The sequence below is a fragment of the Sapajus apella genome, unplaced genomic scaffold (assembly GCF_009761245.1).
Source record: "Sapajus apella isolate SASKATOON/1434 unplaced genomic scaffold, GSC_monkey_1.0 scaffold32, whole genome shotgun sequence".
Lineage (NCBI taxonomy): Eukaryota > Metazoa > Chordata > Mammalia > Primates > Cebidae > Sapajus > Sapajus apella.
The window spans coordinates 4976795-4997272 of NW_022436972.1; the positions used below are offsets into that span (position 1 = coordinate 4976795).

The 20478-nt window shown below is 42.6% G+C and overlaps 1 protein-coding gene across 3 annotated transcripts in view; it reads left to right on the plus strand.

The window, feature by feature from the left end:
* The window catches only part of B3GLCT (beta 3-glucosyltransferase), a 112405-nt gene that overhangs the window by 17442 nt on the left and 74485 nt on the right, over positions 1-20478 (plus strand). For 2 of the 3 annotated variants that reach the window (XM_032294421.1, XM_032294423.1), the window contains exons 3-4: positions 6144-6183; positions 12839-12948. In XM_032294421.1, coding sequence (XP_032150312.1) covers positions 6144-6183; positions 12839-12948 — 150 coding nt within the window. Of the gene's footprint in view, positions 1-2769; positions 4892-6143; positions 6184-12838; positions 12949-20478 lie in introns of those variants that run through there. The other variant, XM_032294424.1, reaches the window with a different exon arrangement.

A 20478-nucleotide genomic window follows, 5' to 3' on the forward strand; every position in this document is an offset into this window, starting at 1 on the left:
TGGTGTATATGTACTACATTTTCTTTATACAGTCCACGGCTGATGGGCATCTAGGTTGATTGCATGTCTTTGCTATTGTGTTTAGTGCTGTGATGAACATATATGTGCATGTGTCTTTATGGCAGAACAATTTACATTCTTTTGGGCATCAACCCAGTAATGAAATTGCTGAGTTGAATGGTAGTTGTATTTTAAGTTCTTTGAAAAATCTCTTTCCACAGTGGCTGAACTAATTTGCATTTCCACCAGCAGTGTGTAAGTGTTCCCTTTTTTTCTGCAACCTTGCCAGCATCTGTTATTTTTTGATTTTTTAGTATTAATAGCCATTCTGACTAGTGTGAGATGGTATTTCGTTGTGGTTTTGATTTACGTTTCCCTAATGATTAGTAATGTTGAACATTTTTTCATATGCTTGTTGGCACCATGTGTGTCTTCTTTTGAGAAATGTTTGTTCATGTCCTTTGCCCATTTTTTAAATGGTTTTTGTTTTTTGTTTTTTCGCTTGTTGATTAGCTTACATTCCTTATAGATTCTGGATGTAGGCCTTTGTCAGATAAATAGTTTGCAAATACTTTCTCCCATTCTGTAGGTTATCTGTTTACTCTGTTGATAATTCATTTTGCTGTAGAGAAGCTCTTTCCTTTAATTAGGCCCCACTGGTCAAATTTTGTTTTGTTTCAATTGCTTTTGGAATCTTCCTCATGAAGTCTTTGCACAGGCTGATGTCCAGAATGATATTTCCTATGTTTTCTTCTGGGTTTTTTATAGTTTTAGGTTTTACATTTAAGTCTTCAATTCATCTTGAGTTGAATTTTGTGTGTAGTAGAAGGAAGGGGTCTAGTGTCAATTTCCTGTACATGGCTAGCCAGTTATCCCAGCCCATTTCTTGAATAGTGAGTCTTTTCCCCATTTCTTGTTTTTGTTGAAGATCAGATGATTGTTAGGTGTGTGGCTTTATTTCTGAGCTCTCTAACCTGTTCCGTTGGTCTGTGTGTCTGTTTCTGTAGCAGTCCCATGCTGTTTGGTTGCTGTAGCCTTGAAGTGTAGTTTGAAGTCAGGTAATATGCCTCCAGCTTGTGTTTTTTTTGGCTTAGGATTGCTTTGGCTACTTGGACTCTTTTTGGTTCCAAATGAATTGTAGAATTTTTTTTTCTAATTTGTGAAAAATGTCATTGGTAGTTTGATAGAAATAGCATTGAATCTGTAAATTGCTTTGGGCAATATGGCATTTTAACAATATTTATTCTTCCTATCCATGAACAAGGAATGTTTTTTTCATTTATTTTGTTATCTTTGATTTTTTTCAGCAGTGCTTTGTAAGTCTCATAGAGATCTTTTACTTCCCTGGTTAGCTGTATTCCTAGGTGTTTTATTCTTTTTGTGGCTTTTTTTTTTCTTTGAGATGGAGTCGTACGCTGTTACCCAGGCTGGCGTGCAGTGGCATGATCTCAGCTCATTATAACCTTCGCCTCCTCAGTTCACGCAATTCTGCCTCAGCCTCCCGAGTAGCTGGGATTTTTTTTTTTTTTTAATTTATTTTTTTTGTTAGGATGCTCACAGAACACATGAACCAGCACTAGTGTGATAAAGAGTACATCTGACCCACACTGTGGTACAACACAGGGGAAGGGCTCTCAGAGCTGGTGCCAAGTGTCCACCAAAGAAAGTCCCATTCACCAGAGGCAGGTTGTTTCCTTGGATTCCATCGTCTCTGCTGCAGCTGCCAGCCAGGTCTTCATGATCTTCTGGGAATCCTTCATGCCAGCACCAGTTCATGTTCTCTGCCCTTGCTACTCCTGACTCTTTCAAGACCCAGGTCACTCATGACTCACCGAAGACTCATGGCTCACTCACCCAGGTCACCCTTATCAGCACCTGCCACCATGTCTGGCTAATTTTTGTATTTTTAGTACAAACAGGGTTTCACTATGTTGCCCAGGCTGGTCTTGAACTGCTGACCTCAAGTGATTCACCTGCCTTGGCCAATCAAAGTGCTGGGATTACAGGCGTGAGCCACTGCACCTGGCCTTTTTGTGGCTATTGTGAATGGGATTGCTTTCTTGGTTTGCTGTCAGTGTGGATGTTATTTGTGTATAGAAGTGCTACTGATTTTTGTACTTTGATTTTGTATCCTGAAACTTTGCTTAAGTTTATTAGATCTTTTCTAGGTATAGTCAAAGTATTTCTCTTCCCGTTTGGATGTCTTTTATTTCTTTGTCTTGTCTGATTGCCCTAGCTAGACTTCCAGTACCGGGTTGAATAGGAGTGGTGAGAGTGGGCATCCTTGTCTTGTTCCGGTTCTCAAGGGGAAAGCTTCCACTTTTGCCCATTCTGTATGATGTTGGCTGTGGGTTTGTCATAGACGGCTTTTTTTATTTTGAAGTATGTACCTTTGATGCCTAATTTGTTGAGAGTTTTTAACATGAAAGGATGCTGAATTTTATTGAAAACCCTTTTTTTTTTTTTTGCGTCTATTCAGATGATCATGTGGTTTTTGAAAAAGCCCTGGACCAGATAGATTCATAACCAAATTCTACCAGATGTGTAAAGAGCTGGTTTCAGTCCTACTGAAACTCTTCCCAAAAATTGAGGAAGAGGGTTTGCTCCCTAACTCATCCTGTAAGGCCAGTATCATTCTGATACCGAAACCTGGCAGAGACACAACGAAAGAGGAAAACGTCAGGCCAATATCCCTGGTGAACGTAGATGCAAAAATCTTCAACAAAAATGCTAGCAAACCAAATTCAGCAGCACCTGAAAAAGCTAATCCGCCACAGTTAAGTAGGCTTTATTCCTAGGAGGCAAGGTTGGTTCAACATACACAAATCAATACATGTGACTCATCACCTAAACACATGATTATTAAAAGGTAAAGTTAGAATCAAAATTTTCTGAATCCTTGAATTTTTCTCACTTCACTGTTTTATATCACACAGCCCTGTGCATTCTGATGTGTGTGTTTGGCAGTAATGAGGATCATTTTTGACAAACTGAAAGCGCTGCCTAGTCCTGCGGTGGCTTGTGACTTTGAGCCCTAAATGACAGGCATAAGGTTAATGCTGGACATGAGAACCAAAGTGCTGCAGTTCATCTCTTCCCCACCACTGGCCAGCTGTGGGACCTAGTGAACCTCGCTGGGCTCAGCCTCCTCATCTGTAAGATGGGGTAGTAGGACCAACTTCACAGGGCTGTTTTGAAGATTAAGTGTGCATGTTTACAGCTTAGAACAGTGCCAGGTCCTGTTTAAACATTTACCTGACAAGACAACAGCAAATGCAATAAGCAGCCTTTCAGGAGGTTTCATAAGCCATCTTTTCTACCTGGACAAATCAAAGTAAAGAGGGGCTGCTTTTGTCAGTTAAATTTCTTTTATGGAGGTAATTGACTTCATATGAAGTAGTTGTGATAATGATGGTAAAAGGGTAGGTACCAATAATTATTGAGCATTTGCTTTGCGGAGACCTTGTGCTCAGCATTTTACTGTCTTGTTCAATCTACAGCACAATCCTGTGAATGGGTCTTGTCATTATTATTCCTATTCCGGTTGAAACTGGCCTGAGGTAGAAGGTGGTGCAGGCAGAATTAGAGCCCAGGGCAGTTTACAACTGAGTGTAATCCTGAACACATCTGATCATTTTATTCAGAATCTGTAGGGTAGTGGTAGGTAGTTGTGACTGGGTGGAAGATTCCATTTTACTTCTCTTCCCTCTGAAAGATTTCATATCAAATTCTTTTGAGGATGTCATATCTTTTAATGAAGGACTTATAAACTAAGCATTACATGTATGGATTGCAAATGTTCAAATCTACTGTGACTTGGAAAATAAAACCTGTGTCAAAGGGTGAGTTTAATTTGGCTTTTCCCAGCTAGCATACGAGCTGTCTGTTGGTTGGAGATTAATAGCAAATCTCTTTTGTATCTGAATAGCAATTCAGTTGACTTATAAAACCTTGACAGTGAGCACATTTTGATTGATATTGATAGTGTAAGAAACATGTGGCAGCAGAAATAATAAAACAAGCCATGTGTTTCCTTCATCTTAGGAAGAACTAAGCCTTTTCATGAGGGAAGCTGGAGACGGAATTTTAATTGTTCTGTTAATTCGTTCATTTAGTCCAATTTTCTTTGTCACAGGGGAAATTAGTCAAGACCATTTCGGTTCCATCTCAATTCACTTAATTCAACTGTTTCTTGCATATTTTATTTTTACAGTTTACAAATTGAACCCCTTGAAATGGCTAATCATTTCCCAGCTATTGTGTCAGTCAACAGAGCTGCTGTGCTTAATAGCAAATAGAAGGATGTATAATTTTTCATTGCTTTTCTTTGATTTCACCAAGATAGCTATCTGATGGAAAGTCCAGTTGGTTTTGAAGCTTAATTTTCTCAGTCTAGAACCATAGCATTCTGGATATTTTTCATCTTTTAACTTGTTGATAAAGGTGACTTTTGCTTTACATATTATTTTTTTGCTTACTCTCAAAATCTGTTTATGTCTAATGATGTGTATTTTCTAAAGCATGCCTCCCGAGGAAGGCTGGGCGGGCGTTATCATGGCGGTGTGAGGAAGAGCACTGGGACTGAGTTAGGAGACCTGGGTTGTAATTCTGGCTCTGTGGCCAGAATGACTTGTTGAACCTTGGGAAAATGATTTATCTTTTCTGAGCCTCTGTTGTCCCATTTGCAAAAGGGGAGTGTTGGGTTGAATCATCTCCAATGCTGTTTTTAGATCTAACAATTCTGTTTTTCCAGGAGGCTCAGCTGGCAGCCAAAGCTGTAGCATCCAGAAGGCAGCTTGGCCTGGGGCAGGTGGTGGGTTGCCAGTGGAGCCAAATGGCTGGCCTCTTCCCTGAGGGCAGGTTGTCTTCCCGGTCAAGAATGGCACTTAGAGTAAGTCTGCACATGCTGACTTACAGTGATGACCTGGCTTTGGTTCAGTGCATTTAGAGAACTGGGCTGAGCTTTCCAGTCTTTTTTAGTAATTTATTCTAGATCTACGTGTTGTATCGGGATTAAGTTAGGTGTCACTTGATCCATCCTGAGAGCTAACAAATCAGCATATAACTGTAGGTTCTTCTCTACTCAGTGGCATTTCTAGTCTTGAGACAAAGATAACTTCAGAATATACCACTAAAGGTAGTCGCTCCCCTGTGTTTAGCTCTCTCCTCCCCGAGTGCTAGCATGGTCCCTTTGGTATTCTTAGAGGATGCATCTCTGTGGATACATCTCTTGGTTTTTAAGCTGCTCCCAATTTTGTTGGTAAGGGCTCGTGACCACATTTCTTATTGCAGTTTGTGAAGAAAATGGAAGGATATTTCCCACCATTCAATTGTCATAATTATAGCATATGGCTGTTGAAAGCAGAAAAGGGCAATTAGGGAGAAAATGCCTTCTTAGTCTGCAGAGAAGACAGTGAAAATGGAAGATTTAGCTGCTGACGCTTTGCACTTTGCCAGAGAAATCTTTTGAGAGCTCCTCTCTTGATTTACAGAGTTGAGGTCAGGTATTTCTCTGGCCACATCCAGATTTCTATGTGTGGAACTCTCCAGCTCTAAGGTGCCCCTTCTGTGCTCCTGAGTTCTAGTGACCGCTGTAGGCTGGCCTCCGAGGCCCTGTGCAAACCCCTAAGGCTACTTCTCAAGTAGGAGAAAACATTGTGGTAACATTCTTGATGGCAGTATGTCTGCATCAAAAAGATTGATAAAGTGCAATAATTAGCAGAACTTGTCTTCATGAGGAACACTCTGCCAGAATCGAGAATATTCTCCGATATGTCCATAATGCTTTATAGTTTACAGTGCTTTAAAAATGTACCCTCCCAAGAATATCGTGAACCAGTTAAGCGTTCACTGCATCTTACACAGTAGGAAACAGCTTCAGCTCAATCAATTGACTTGCCCAAGATCACATGAGGAGGGCACAGCCCCACCTAAGAGGTCTGTCATGACACAGAAGTATGTCGTTCCTCCGTGGTCCCTTAGATTTTGGTCTCATTTCTTTATGGAAGCGTTTCCAAGCTCCCGTTTTCAAATCTTCCTCCCATGTGCTGATACATACCATGCACCATGCATGTTTATTCAGTGTATTGCTGGCTTTGTTATGTACTGAGATTCATCTTTTTTCTCTTTCATTTAAAATACAGGATTTGGAGAAAAGTGGTATATCAAGGAACAATGACATAGGTAAGTAATGTTTTTTTTTTTAACCTAAGAGTGTGTACTCAGGTGTATTTTGTATGAATTGTATTTCTGTCAAGTGATTTTTTAAAATTTTATTTATGGGGTAAATATGGTTGTCCAGATATTCTGTCTTCGGGCCAGCCCAACCTTTGCTCTTCTGAAGATGTGGGGTGAACACTTTTCAGCTGGGCATGTTGGCATATGGTGGATTTATGTTTACTCAGTGAGATATGTTGAATTTAATTCCCTCTGGCATCATTCATTAAGCTTCCAATAAGATAAAGCACCATGCCTGGTGGGCTGTCTGGGGGAATGTAGAGAGGAAGGAGACATGGCCCCTGTTATTAAGGACCCACACTGTGTGGGAGAAAAGGACAAGCTGTGACCTTTGCACATGCTGTCCGAGAGCAGGCTCTCCACCCGCTGACCTTCAGACACCCCCGGCTCACCAGTCACGTCTGCCAAACTTGTTCCAAGCATCCTGGCCTGGAAGCTGTTATGCCTTCCTTTGCAAGGCATCATGCTTCTGTCACAGCCCATTCCTTATTTGTACTCCTTTTGAAACTCCCTCCCTCTCGCCACCATATAATGTAAGCATCTTTAGGAATGTGACCATCAGAGTTTTTTAAAAAAAATTTTCATGGGAAGCACATACCCAGTGTGTAAGGCCACACCTCTGTGGGGAGGGGTGAGTCTGTCCCTGAAGGGTGTGAACTTCATCGATGTCTTTCCTCCCATGGTAGGAGGAATGACCCAGGTCTGGAACACAATCAGCCAGGACCTGGACACCAGAAGCAGTGAGACCTCCACAGGAGGCGTGTGGTGTCAGGGGGTATGAGGGCCATTGGAAAAGTCTCCTTACAGACATGGGTGGTTGGCTCACCTCTGGTTTTATGGTGGGTAAGCCTGGGCTCCAGGAAACAAGAAGGGAACAATATACTCTTGCTTCCTCTCTATTGTTTTCCATGGATACCCGGAAGGCGAGCTCTAGATAAGAGGGAAAAGGATAAAGGCCCTTCTAGACCTTCCCTTCCTAGGCCTGGGTTCTGAGGGGTGCAGAAGTAAGGAGAGCCTCCACCTTTGCCCTGGGTGGAAGGGGGAGCATGACCTGTCTTGGAGAGCCACATCTGGGGCCCACAGGGGAGTGTGTTGGGGTCTGCGGGGTCTGAGAGCAACTGTATTTAAGGAACCGTGTCAATTTGTTGCTTCTTCTTCTCTATGTGACAACACCCTGTATGGTTTAGCCACACCTTTCCTAAAATGTGGAGATGTTTTTCTCTGCTACCAACTCTCGTGGCTTTGAGCATTTATTTGTGGTTTATGGGAACAGATGAGTCTCTGGTTTTAAATGAATTAATGATGCAAGTCTGGAACATGGGCTTGAAACTACGAAGGGGAAGTTACCTTGGACAGGTAAATTTTTATTCTTGCACTTGTACATGGCAAGTCAAGTGATACCTAATTTGGCATCAGGTCATCTGAAAAAGACCCAAGGGGCTTCTTTTCACAGTCTTTGTGTGAGCCCACAGGACCGGGAGGCTACTAAAGTTGCCTGTGCAGTTGCAGCCACAGGAGTAGAGTGAGGCATCAAGAGCATGGCTCCCAGTCAGAGCTGGGAAATAGCCTCCACGCACAGGCTGCTGATTCTCCTTCAGCTTGCTGCCTAATTGATAGATTCACTAGCATATGATTATTCTCACCAAGTAAACATAATGGAGTGGTGCTTTGTGCATGTGTGTGCATGTGTGTCCATGTGTGTATGTGTGCACGCGTGTGTGCATGCATCCGTATCCCTCAGCTTTAAACCATAAGGTGGTTTGTTACTCACCTTTTATCAGAAGAAAACCATATTGATTTCTCATCAGAAAAACACAAGCATGATGAAACCCATTTTTCAGGTAATTTCTGACCAGGAAGATTAGCACTTGGTTCAGTGCTTAGCCAATGGTAGGTGCTGAGCAACTGAAGATATACAGAGCATTTGGTTTCTTCTGCTTTCAGAGAATCATTGCTCGTCAGTATCCGTTTTCTAACTATCTTTTGGTCCTGCCGCCTTTCCTGAGCGCTCTCTGCAACTCACCATTGGCTTTGGCATTGCATTGGCCCTTTAGGTATCCTTGACTAATTTCTTTATCTTCTCCTTCTAGCCTGTCACTCTGATTATTATTGTCAGGCACTTAATGTGCGGCCCATTTATTGCCCATTGCTGGTGGAGAAACAATGACGATCCATCTTGAGTTGTGACAGTGTTTGCTGAAGGCAAATTGCAGTGAGTTTAAAGAAGTACAACCAAAATGATAAGGAAATCGTGGAGGAATTGTCTTATTTAGCTCTGTTGACTGGGCAGCAGGAGCTTAAGAGTTAGGTGGTTGGATGGCATACACAAAGAAGACAGCTAGTGAGGTAAGCTCTGGGATCTGGACTCAGCCAGAATGTGATTCAGTGAAGGGATGGCTTAGGTTGTATGTCAGAACAGCAAGAATTTAAACCCATAAGCTGTTTGCGGCACTGAATTGTACTACCTATACTAACCTGGTTCTTTTCTGGAATGGGTTGGGGCTGACTAGCATGTCAGTGATCTTCCGGCATTCATTATGATCAGGGTTACAGGAGCTCCCTTCCCCTTTAGCCTTGTCCTCGATAATCCCCCCTATGCATCCTGTTCCTTGGCCATACCTAACTGTTAGTGTTTTCCGGGCCCTAAATTTGATTTTCTGTCCCAAACCTTCACTGCTCCTTCAGTAGGGAGGGTCTTCCCACCCTCTTTTTCCTCCATCTTCAGGACAGTGTCCACCTTCCCTCCTTTGAGAAGGCCCCACTGCCTGGGACCCCACTTTGGCTCCTGAGGCCCTTCCCCCATTTGAAAGTGATTGACCTAGAGCCCAAGCTTCTCAGCGTGGTATGTAAATCCCTCATGATTTTTGACTTGATGAATCTGCTCCGCTTTCTAACTTTATCACCCACTGTACCCCGCCCCGCTTCTTTTCTCAGAAATGCCTGACAAACATGGTCATTCCCTCAGGGATGCTACGGAGATACCGCAGGCTGTGGGCTCTGTGATAACCCCACTGATCTGCTACCCTCTCTGCCTGTGTCTGCTGCTTTTTAAAGGAAACTCAGGAAATACCTCCTCTGGGAAGCTGTCCTTGCACTTGGCCCCCGATCGTCCGGAATGGAGTAAGCCTCAGAGAATAATTTTTGTGAATTTAATAAAGAAGATGCACATTCCCAGTGACCCAGAAATTCCAGGCTTATTAATCATCCTAGAGAAACTTGGATGAATTTCTGTGCCCTGTGCTTAGTTAGCTCTGGCTTTCCATTTACTGCTTTGTGTTATAATGGCCTGTCTCTGAACGAGGCTCAGACACTCCAGTGCTGTGACTGGGCGCACTCATCCTTGTATCGCAGAGCCTTACACTTAGTAGGTACTCAGAAGATGTTTGCTGAATGAATGAATGAAGCATGCATGATTGAAGTATAGGAAAAAGGGAGGGGCCAGCACGATTGCTTAGTAGCTATGTTAAGGAGCACAGATACAACTCACAGGACGTGACCCAGGTATATATGGGAAGAATTTGCTTTTTTTTTTTTTTTTTTTTTGAGATGGAGTTTCGCTCTTGTTGCCTAGGCTGGAGTGCAACAGCTCACTGCAACCTCTGGCTCCCAGGTTCAAGCAATTCTCCTACCTTAGCCTCCTGAGTAGCTGGAATTACAGGCATGCACCACCACACCTGACTAATTTTGTATTTTTAGTAGAGAAGGGATTTCTCCATGTTGGTCAGGCTGGTCTTGAACTCTCGACCTCAGGTGATCCGCCCGCCTTGGCCTCCCAAAGTGCTGGGATAATAGGCGTGAGCCACCACACCTGGCCTTGCTTTTTAATCTTCTTGCAAATCCTCTTCCCTGCATGGAAGTGCTCTTGTCTTTGTGAGAAGACAGTGGGAGCTTTGCTGATGTGGTAGAAGTGGCAGGAGTTGGTTACTGTGATGAGTGGTGAATGCAGGATTAAGCTTTTTTTTTTTTTTTTTTTTTTTTTTTTTTTTTTTAAGATGGAGTCTTGTTATGTTGCTCAGGCTGACCTCAAACTCCTGAGCCCAAGCAATCCTCCTGCTTCAGCTTCCCAAGTAGCTGAGACTTCAGGTGCATGCCACGATGCCCAGCTAGGATTAACCTTTTGATAGAGAAATCTGCTCTTTAAAAAATTTATTATGAAGTAATTTGAACATATAAAAGTTATAAAGAGAATAATATAATGAACATTCATGTATTGTATGTGCATTAGATTTAGAAATAAAACATCACTTAGATTAAGAAATTAAGCACCATTAACCCAGCTGAAACCTTTTAACCATTATCCTGATTTGGTATTTAACATACTCATGTAATCTTTTATACCTTCACATGCTATGTGTGTATATGTATGATATATATACATTTCAATATGTTTATATTGTTGCAAACTATTGATTTATATATTCTTTTGCAACTTGCTTTTTTCAGCATTATAACTATATGGTAGACCATATAGTTTTATTTACCATATAGATTTATCTATATTTATCTACCATATAGATTTGTCCACCATATCCATCTGGATTGATACATGTAGTACTGGTTAATTTTTATTGCTGTATAGTATTCCAGTTAATATATCTTGTTAGTGGATATTTTCGTTGCTTCCAATTTGTTTCTTTTACACAGTGCCGCTGTGAATACTTTTGTTATATATCCTTGTGCACTCATCTTAGTTTCTCAAGGATGATTAATAAGAGTGGAATTTCCGGGTCATTGGGCATGTGCATCTTCTTGTTTATTAAATTTTACAGAAATTATACTCTGAGGCTTATTTACTCCATTCTTAACAAAAAGAAATCTTTATAACTCCTCTTTAGATGTGTCATTTATATTGCTTCAAATGTAGTAGATCCAAGATAACAATTCAGTTGAAACTGAAGAGACCCGTTTAAGTCTATTCTATGAGTCCAACATATAAAGCTGAGAAGCTGGTTTAAAACAGAGACAGGTATATGGAATGTTCTATTTATATAAACTCCTAAATAAAAGAAATTAGGTCAGATTCAGTAGGTTGTTCAGCACTTCCTTTTACATATTTTATTGATTTTTAACCAAAGAGCATTTTAGATTATTTTTAGGCTCTAGATGGCTCACCGTGGAGCTATATGTTGTGTGAATATTTGAGCGAGTGAATAAGTGAATGGAGTTATAGAATAGAACATAAGAACAATCAAATATAATGGAATACAATTAAAATCAAATTAGGGTCTCTGAGCTGAGGTGTTAAAGAGAAAAGATCCATGGTCGGGGAAGGGTCCCTACATGGCTTTGCTGACAATCTGGCTGAAGGCTACAATTTATGTGGCACCTCCCTTCTGCCAACATCCCTGTCTGGTGGCAGGATGCTGACAAAATCACTGTTTCATCGATTTCTTTGTTACAGGCTCAGAACCTGGGGAGGCCTAACGTGTTTCTCTGGGGTGCAGCCCTGCCACCTCCATTGGCAAGCCCTCCATGGTCTTTGTGGGCAGGACATACTTGAGTTTTCTCCCTCCTCGCCGTTGTAAAAAGCTGGCTGCCTTCAGATGCATCTCTAGCAGGCAGCGTGGGTGTTGTAGATGGGCTTTATGCGACACTTTGCACTAAAGCCCTGTTGCTGAGGAATTGTGGCTGGTTTCCTGGAGATAACACCTAATCCTGGCTAGGTGCCTTAGGAGGTAGGGTAGGGATTATTGAGTCATTTATTCACAAACTCTGTGAACTCATGAGAGATGTGCAGTTACTGTTGAGTTTCACCTGAAAAGGCCACTCAGAACATTCTTGAAGTAGTGTAGTAGTGAGCTAGGACTACATAACAAAGTACCACAAAATATGGCTTAGTACAGGCAACAGAAATGTTTTGTCTCACAGTTCTGGAGGCTAGAAGTCTGAGATCAAGGTGTGGGCAGGGTTGGTTCCTTCTGAGAGCTGGGAAGGGAGGGATCTGTTCCAGGCTTCTCTCTTTGGCTTGTACGTGGCCATCTTCTCTACATGTCTCTTCGTATCGTCTTCCTTCCATATGTGTTGGTTATGCATCCAAATTTCCCCTTTTTTAGGGATACTGGTTATGTTGGATTAAGGTTCACCCTGATAATCTCCGTTTAACTTGATTACCTCTATAAAGACCCAATTCTAAATGAAGTCACATTCTGAAGTGTTAGGGGGTAGGACTTAAAAAAATATGAATTTTGGAGGACATGATTCATCTCATAACAGGTAGTAGCACAGTGTAGGATTATGTAGGAATTGTTAAAAAGCTATTTGTAAACATTAGATTTTCAGCTACTGGGAAGATTATCGTTCTAGATGTTTTTGCACATTTACAGTCATTCTTTCTGACAGAAGCAGAAGCACATTCACAGTTTGGTACCATAGACTGGGTCTCATATAGTCAGCTTATTTACTTGCTAACTTCTAAGAAGGAAGTTTTGGAAACAGTTTAAAAAGAGAAAATTTTGTCTCTAGAATTACATATGAATTGATTTTTTTTCCCTTTAAGAGTTTATTGCCTGAAGGCTTGCCTTGTAGCTATTTTTTTCACTTGTTTTCAAGTTTAATAATTGTATAAAAAGAAATACCTGAAAACTATTTCTTTTTGTTCTAGACTTAAAAGAAATTATATTTGTCATCCAGAGTCAAAGTAATTCTTTTCATGCAAAGAGAGCAGAGCAATTAAAAAAAAGCATCTTGAAACAGGCTGCAGATCTTACACAGGTACGTAGTGATGGCTTGGTTGGGGGGGGGCGTTCTGCCAGTTATGTATTTCTTGATTACTTTTATGTTTTCCAAAACACTGGATCTGTAGAGAATCAGTTTTTATTTAGATGAGTATAACTCTTCTGACTCATTTTGCTTATTTAATATTGAATATTTGTTGTTGAAAATGTTTTGGTCAGCTGGGTGCAGTGGTTCACGCCTGTAATCCCAACACTGTGGGAGGCCGAGGTGGGTGAATCAGTTGAGGTCAGGCATTCGAAACCAGCCTGGCCAACATGGCAAAACCCCATCTCTACTAAAAATACAAAAATTAGCGGGGTATGGTGTTACATGCCTGTAATCCCAGCTACTCAGGAGACCAAGGCAGGAGAATTGCATGAACCCGGGAGGCAGAGGTTGCAGTGAGCTGAGATCACACCACTGCACTCCAGCCTGGGTGGCAGAGAGGGACTCTGTCTCACGCACTTCCAAAAAAAAAAAAAAAAGAAAAAGAAAAAGAAAATGTTTTGGTTAATTTCTAATGCGCGAAGTATCATATTCTAAATTTGTGTGTGTGTGTGTCTGTCTGTGTGTGTGTGTGTGTGTGTGTCTGTATATACACACACATATATATATAGAAATTTAAGAGAACTGTATAATTGTGTGGGGCAACTGTGGATTTGTCACGAAGTATGATAAAAGAAAGTAGAAGAAATAACTTTTTAAAGGCAAGGCTTAAAATAGAGATAATTAATGTTCAAAATTTTGGTAACAAGTTCTAAGGCAATTTTCATGTTGGAATAACATTTTCATTAATCTTAGTGCAGTGCTTTATGAGTCTCTTAATCTACTTTTTTAATTGGATGTCATTAATTTAACTTTTGATTTGATTTATAATGTAATATTCCAGAAGGATTATGTAGAGAAAAATCTATGTATGCAGGTACATTTTAATAACATTTAAAATAGGCATGAACAGAATCTAAAGCTGCTGTGAATAATGCTGTAGGTTTGGGGTGAGGGAGGATCTACCCTGTGCTGCCCTACAGGTGGTTTCCTCCTTTAGCTAAGTCAGTCCATCAAGACCTCTGTACCATGTTGTGATGGCCTTCAAGACCAAAGTGCCATCCCTTTGTTCTCCCAGGAAAGAACTCTTTGACAAGAGATATAAGTACATAACAGATCGCTGCTTTCTTTCTCTTCATGTGTACTGGAAAATAAAGGGTCAGAAATGTCAGTGGAAACATAAACAGCCTTTACAGTATTCAACGCAAGGAACTGCTTGGAATAAGGTTTATTGTGTTTAATCTTTAAATGCTTTATATATGAACTGTATCAAACTGTCCTGTGTCCCTGCAAGGCCAGGTTCTCTGGGTTGCTGTACTTGAACCATCATACTTTCTCAAGGGAGAGGAAAGAAATTCATGCTATAGATAGACTGGTTTTCAGTAGTCAGAGATAGGAGCAGCTTAATAAGTTAAAAATTGTTCTTTTTTCTGGAAACCTAACTTTTGGAGATTTTCTTCTACTAAACCTTCCCGGATTTTATTAGAGAGGCAGACATGCAGCACCTTGACTGGCTGGCTTCCTCCACCTGCCCTGCTGGAGGTGACAGTGGGGTGGCCAAGTGCAGGCTGCTGCAGGGAGGAGGAGGAGCCAGGAGCCCAGATAATCCTTCCCTCAGGTGGGTCCAGGGAAGCTCTAACTGAATTTTGCGTAGTCAGACCTTGGCAATTACCCCAAATTATGTGATCAGTGATGGCATCAGAAGCACAGTTAGGCATTGCTTACTCATATGAATTAAGAGCACGCTTTTCCCTATGTCACCTGCATGTGTCCCTGTTCCCAGAAGTACCTTCCATCTTGCAGAGACAGGTTTGTGTTTTTTAGGCTACGTATCTTCCCCGTTTAATCCATACCAATAGTCCTTGCCATTGATATGGATAGCGACACCCCTGACCAGGCAAGCCTCGTCAATTGAATATGCCCCTGTACTTCCTCTGCTGTTCATCTACTCTTATTTTATCTTATTTTTGGCCAATTTTATTTCTGTGCAAATGGATATTCATTGCTGGCTCTCTACCTGCCTTTCCCATTTTATTCTTCTAGGAAGAGTAGTTTTCAGAGCACCTTCGAGCAGGGCAAGTTTCCTGGGACTGGGTTTACAGTGGGGATAAGGCATGTGGATCCCTTTTGGTGGGAAGCAATAGAATTATAAAGTGTTCCTCCTTCTTTCTCTTAGGAAAAAATGAGAGTTGAGAGGGTGCTGCTGGGGGCTGGGTGTGCCTGCTTTTTTGAGAGGCCCTGGGGCTTTGCAAAGAATAGAGCCCAGGTGCAAGAGCACTGGATGCTTAAAACTGACTCTAGGCTCTGGGGAGGATGGTTAGAGGTTCCTGTGTAAGCTGAACTTGGTAGTGGTATTTAGGAATGGATAATGTGTGTTGTAACTTCTCTTTGGTGTTTGTCAGGGTTGAGGCAAAGTGGTAGGCAGCTGAGCAGGTGTGGATCTAGCAGAGCAGAAGGAGCCCCCATTGCTCGTCCCCTTGTGCCAGGGCAGTTGCACCAGAGCCTATTAACTGAAGTTCCTATCTCTGGATCCCAGCTTCATCATCTGCCGCTCACCCCCTTGTCCTCTATTTGCCAGTAACTTCAAACGTTTTATGGTTCTAGGATCACTTGCCATATTAGTCCATCCTTGCATGGCTATAAAGAAACAACTGGGACTGGGCCATTTATAAAGAAAAGAGGTTTAATTGGATCATGGTTCCACACTGAAGCATGGCAGCTTCTGGGGAGGCCTCAGAAAACTTTCAATCATGGCAGAAGGTGAACCGGAAGCAGGCACATCTCACGTGGCTGGAGCAGGAGGGAGAGAGCGAGCGGGGAGGTGCTACACACTTTTAAGCAACCACATCTCTCAGTAACTCACTTTCTTCACAGCAACACCGAGGGAGATGATGTTAAACTATGAGAAACTGCCCCCATGATCCAGTCACCTCCCACCAGGCCCCACTTCCAACGCTGGGGATTACAATTCCACATGAGATTTGGGTGGGGATGCAGATTCAGACCATATCCCATGCTCAGTCCCTGTGGCTTTGCGTATTGTAGATCCTGTCGTCTTGTCAAGCTCATGTATTCCCCATAAAGGTTTTCTATGCACCATCTTGACCCACAGTGCTAAGCTACTTCCTTTTTGGTACCACTTCTGTAACTTGTACAAACTTCTATTATATACTTTTCATTGTGTATTATTTACCTGTCTCTTTTACAAATTTTGAGAGCAGCGAATAGACTGTGTCTTATGAGTTTTTAATTATTCAAAACCAAGCATTGAATCCTTGAAAATCATGATATTTTCTTTCCCAGAGTTACTTTCTTCTCTGTTGTAATATAAGTTTCCTTGTATTTCTCTTACATACAGTGTGGACCTTCGGCTGTACATACGCATGCATACACACACACGCTGTATTAAATCACAAGTTCTTTGAAGGCAGACACTTCTTTTGATCCTTCCATAGCACCTTGAACATAGTAGGTGTTCAGCATATGGCAATTGAATTGACTCTAAAAATTTGTCAAATGAAAGTGAAAATTTAAATAAGTTACATATTTTATTCCTGTTAACTCTTAAATGGATAATGGCCAACCTCCCTTCCTCTTAAAAATAAAATAGCTATTTATTTCTCTTAGTGAAGTCACAGGGTTTAGGAAGAAGAGTTGAAAAAAAGTTAGGTATGAGCTGGTGCTAGAAAAATGTGATCTCAGGCCGGGAGCGGTGGCTCACGCCTATAATCCAGCACTTTGGGAGGCTGAGGCGGGTGGATCGCGAGGTCAAGAGATCGAGACCATCTGGTCAACATGGTGAAACCTCGTCTCTACTAAAAATACAAAAATTAGCTGGGCATGGTGGCACATGCCTGTAGTCCCAGCTACTCGGGAGGCTGAGGCAGGAGAATTGCTTGAACTCAGGAGGCGGAGGTTGCAGTGAGCCGAGATGGCACCATTGCACTCCAGCCTGGGTCACGAGAGCGAAACTCCGTCTCAAAAAAAAAAAAAAAAAAAAAGAAAAGAAAAATCTGATCTCATGATTAATTAAATCTTTTGGAGATAGTATGAAAAAAACCAGAAGATTCACTTGACTACTTTAACACAACATAACAGTGACTTAAAGAAGATGGAAATCTTTCAGTATTGAAACAAAAATTAAGGAAAAAAAAAAGATGGAAGATGCACTTCTCTCCACCCAACAGTCTAGTCAGTGGGGGCCTGGGGAGGCGGCTCTGCTCTGGGTTCCCCTGTCCTTTGGCTTAGATGAAGTGTCTTGTCCTACCTGGTTGAAGCTGACCTACCTTCTGCATTCCAGCATGTGGAGGCCAAGCTGCTTCCTTTTAAGGATCTTGTACCTTGAAGTTGTATATGTTGTGTCCGTTTATGTACCTGGGTCTAGGGCATATCATGTGGGTAGACCTGGGCTGGGAAGGGGGATGTCTGGTTGGATGGCCCTGGGTTCAGCCAGAACTCAAGGGGTTCTGATCTTTAGAAGGGAGAAGGGAGCATGGATACTGGGGGACAAATCGATGTCTCTGCCAAAGTCTGGATTTTGTTTCTGTATCAAGGACTCGCCTAGTCTGCAGAATTTATCTATGAACCTCTCGTTCATTCTTTTGATGTTTGAAGACATACTGTGGGCAAAGCACTGGGGATGCAAAGATCAACAAGAGATAGTCTTTGTACTTGAAGAATGCACAGTCCCAGTGAGGAGAAAGGCCATCAGCAGGCAGTTTTCAAGCAAGGTGCAAGAGCAGTGATAGAAGGGTGTACTTGGCCCCTACCATGGTGATGTGGCGCAGGGAAGCTGAGGAGGGGATGTGGTGTTCAAGCAGGGATTTCTGAAAGAGCTGAGCTTGGAACTGAGCCTACCTATTAGGAACTAGCTAGGTTGAGGCTGAGGTGGGAAGGGGAGGGCTTCTTGGGTAAGGAGGATAGCAGGTAAGGTGGTCGGGTGAGAAGTGGAGCACAGGTGTGTGGGCATTGATGCTGTCCTGGGCCAGTGGATGGTGAGGGTGGCAGTGTGGGCCACAGGCCTGGGAAGTCAGGAGGGAACATGGTCATGCAGAATTATATGTCCTCTGGGGAGCCAGGCCTTTCCAAGGGCTCTCCTGGCAGCCTGAGGTGTATCTTTTTGATATACAAGTCATTTAGCATCTCTCGCCTCTGGCAATACATGAAGCAGTGACCCTGGTCATTATTATAATTTAAAGTTCCACTTGGTTGAGGATTACTACCAGGGAGTGCTGTTAGGGAGTAGACCCAGTAGAGTTTGTGTTTTAAAACCATCCCAGCCGGACACAGTGGCTCGTGCCTATAATCTCAGCACTTTGGGAGACCGAGGCAGGTGGATCACCTGAGGTCAGGAGTTCAAGATCAGCCTAACCAAAATGGTGAAACCCTGTCTCTACTAAAAATACAAAAAATTACTCAGGCTTGGTGGTGGGTGCCTGTAATCCCAGCTACTTGGGAGGCCGAGGCAGGAGAATCCCTTAAACCTGGGAGGCAGAAGTCACAGTGAGCTGAGGTCATGCCATTGCACTCCAGCCTGGGCAACAAAAGTGAAACTCAGTCTTAAAAACAAAAAACAAACAAAAAAAACACACACAAAAAATGCAAAGCCATCCCCTGGTGGCCAGAGGGAGAATGGCCAGAACGGGGCAAGGAACCTCATTCTAAAGCTGTGGGACTAGTCCCCGTCCTTGCTGCTCGGGGGGGCCTTGCTGCTCGGGGGGTGGGGGGGAGGGGTCACAGACTACTGCATGCCCTCCACCACAGGAGTTTGAGAAGCCCTGGGCTGGGGACAGGGCCATGGATCTGGCCGGAGGTGATATAGGGGGGCTGCAGGGTCAGAATGGTGGGAGATGGACCCAGGCTGGAGAGAGTGGCAGGGATGCTTCCAGCTGGGACTCAGATGAGGTGGAGCTGCTGAGTGAGGCTGAGGACAGGTTCTCAGGTTTAAAGGGTGACATGACTTTGGGTGTCACATTTGAAGTGAGGGTGTGAGCAACTGGAGGCTGGATATTTGTTTTGTGCTCAGGAGAAAGTTTTGGCCAGAAGATGGTGGATTCGAGAGTCAGCAACATACATAGGTAGTGGCTGGAAGCTTGAGGTGCTGCTTCCAGGGGGAGCCTTGGGCCCTGCGGGAAGACCAGTGTCTAGGGGCTGGGCAGAGTCAGAGCACACTGAAGGGCTGTATGAAGGGATATGGAGTGGTGGGGCAATGTGGGATGCTGGAGACCTGAGGACCTGCCTGTCAAACCGCCGTCAGTAATTTGACGTTTCATGGAGGGGCCTTAGCGGGTCTCCGGCTGCCTGACTTACCGCGATTGCAGCCTGCGCCCTGACCTCGGGATGCGTCCCACTCAGCATGCTTTGTTGTTGCTGAAACCACCACTGTTATTTGTTTTTAATTGTGATAAAAAACACATACAATTTACATTTTAAGTGTACAACTGAGCAGTATTAAGTGGAATCATGTTGGGTAACAGATCTCTAAAAGTTATTCATCTTGTCAAACTAAAGTCTTTACCCATTGAACAGCTCCCCATTTCTCTCTTCCCCAGCCCCTGGCTACCACCATTCTGCTTTCTGTTTTATGAATAGGATATTTGTCCCTTTGTGACTGGCTTATGTCACTTACTAATGCCTTCAGAGTTTCTGACAGACTCTGTGTTGTTGCAGGTAACCTCAGTCCACTGTGATGGACGTCATCTGTAGACCCCTGTTTCCTGGGATGCTCATTTGGCAATTCACGTATGCACCCCCAAGGTGTACTTTGTCCTTCAGTGTATCTGTTCTGTCTTCAGACTCTAGAGGGAGGTGGGACCTGTTCCCTACTCTTTGCATCCCCCGTAGCACCTAGTGGATTGCCAAACACACACAGCATTAGAAACTGTATTGCCATTGATTCGTTTTCCTTAGCTTTTGAAGCTTAGGAATAGCTCCGTTTCTTTCAAGTATTTGACTCTTTTAGTACTTTCTTCTATTTATCTGTTTAACTTTATTACGCTTATACTTAATTTAATTGTCCTTTATTTGCAATTTGCAGTTTAGGCAACCTGTTGAGTAGGGGACTTAGATTGCCACTAGGTGGCAATATTGGTTTTACGTTTAAAGGCAAATAATTAACCAATATCGTTAAGCAATGCACCCCCCCACCCCCAGCATTTAATTTCTGTGATAGTAAGTAGAGTCTAGACTGAAGCAATAAGGAAGCTTCCCTTTAATTATAAGATAGTCTCTTATTGTTGTTGTGAAATTCTTTCCTTGGATGGGAGCCAGCTAAGAGCACCGAAGTAGTTAATGACAAAGCTTTAATTTGCCCACAAGATCCAGAGTGAGCTGTTATGGCTTAGGTAATTTCATTTTTGGATTAACAAGTCTTTTGGAAGTTGAACTGTCCAGAAAGATTTTAGGGTTTGCAGTTATACTTGATTCTGGATCGTGTTTTCTTTTACAGAGTTTTTTTTTTTTTTTTTTTTTTTTTTTTTTTTA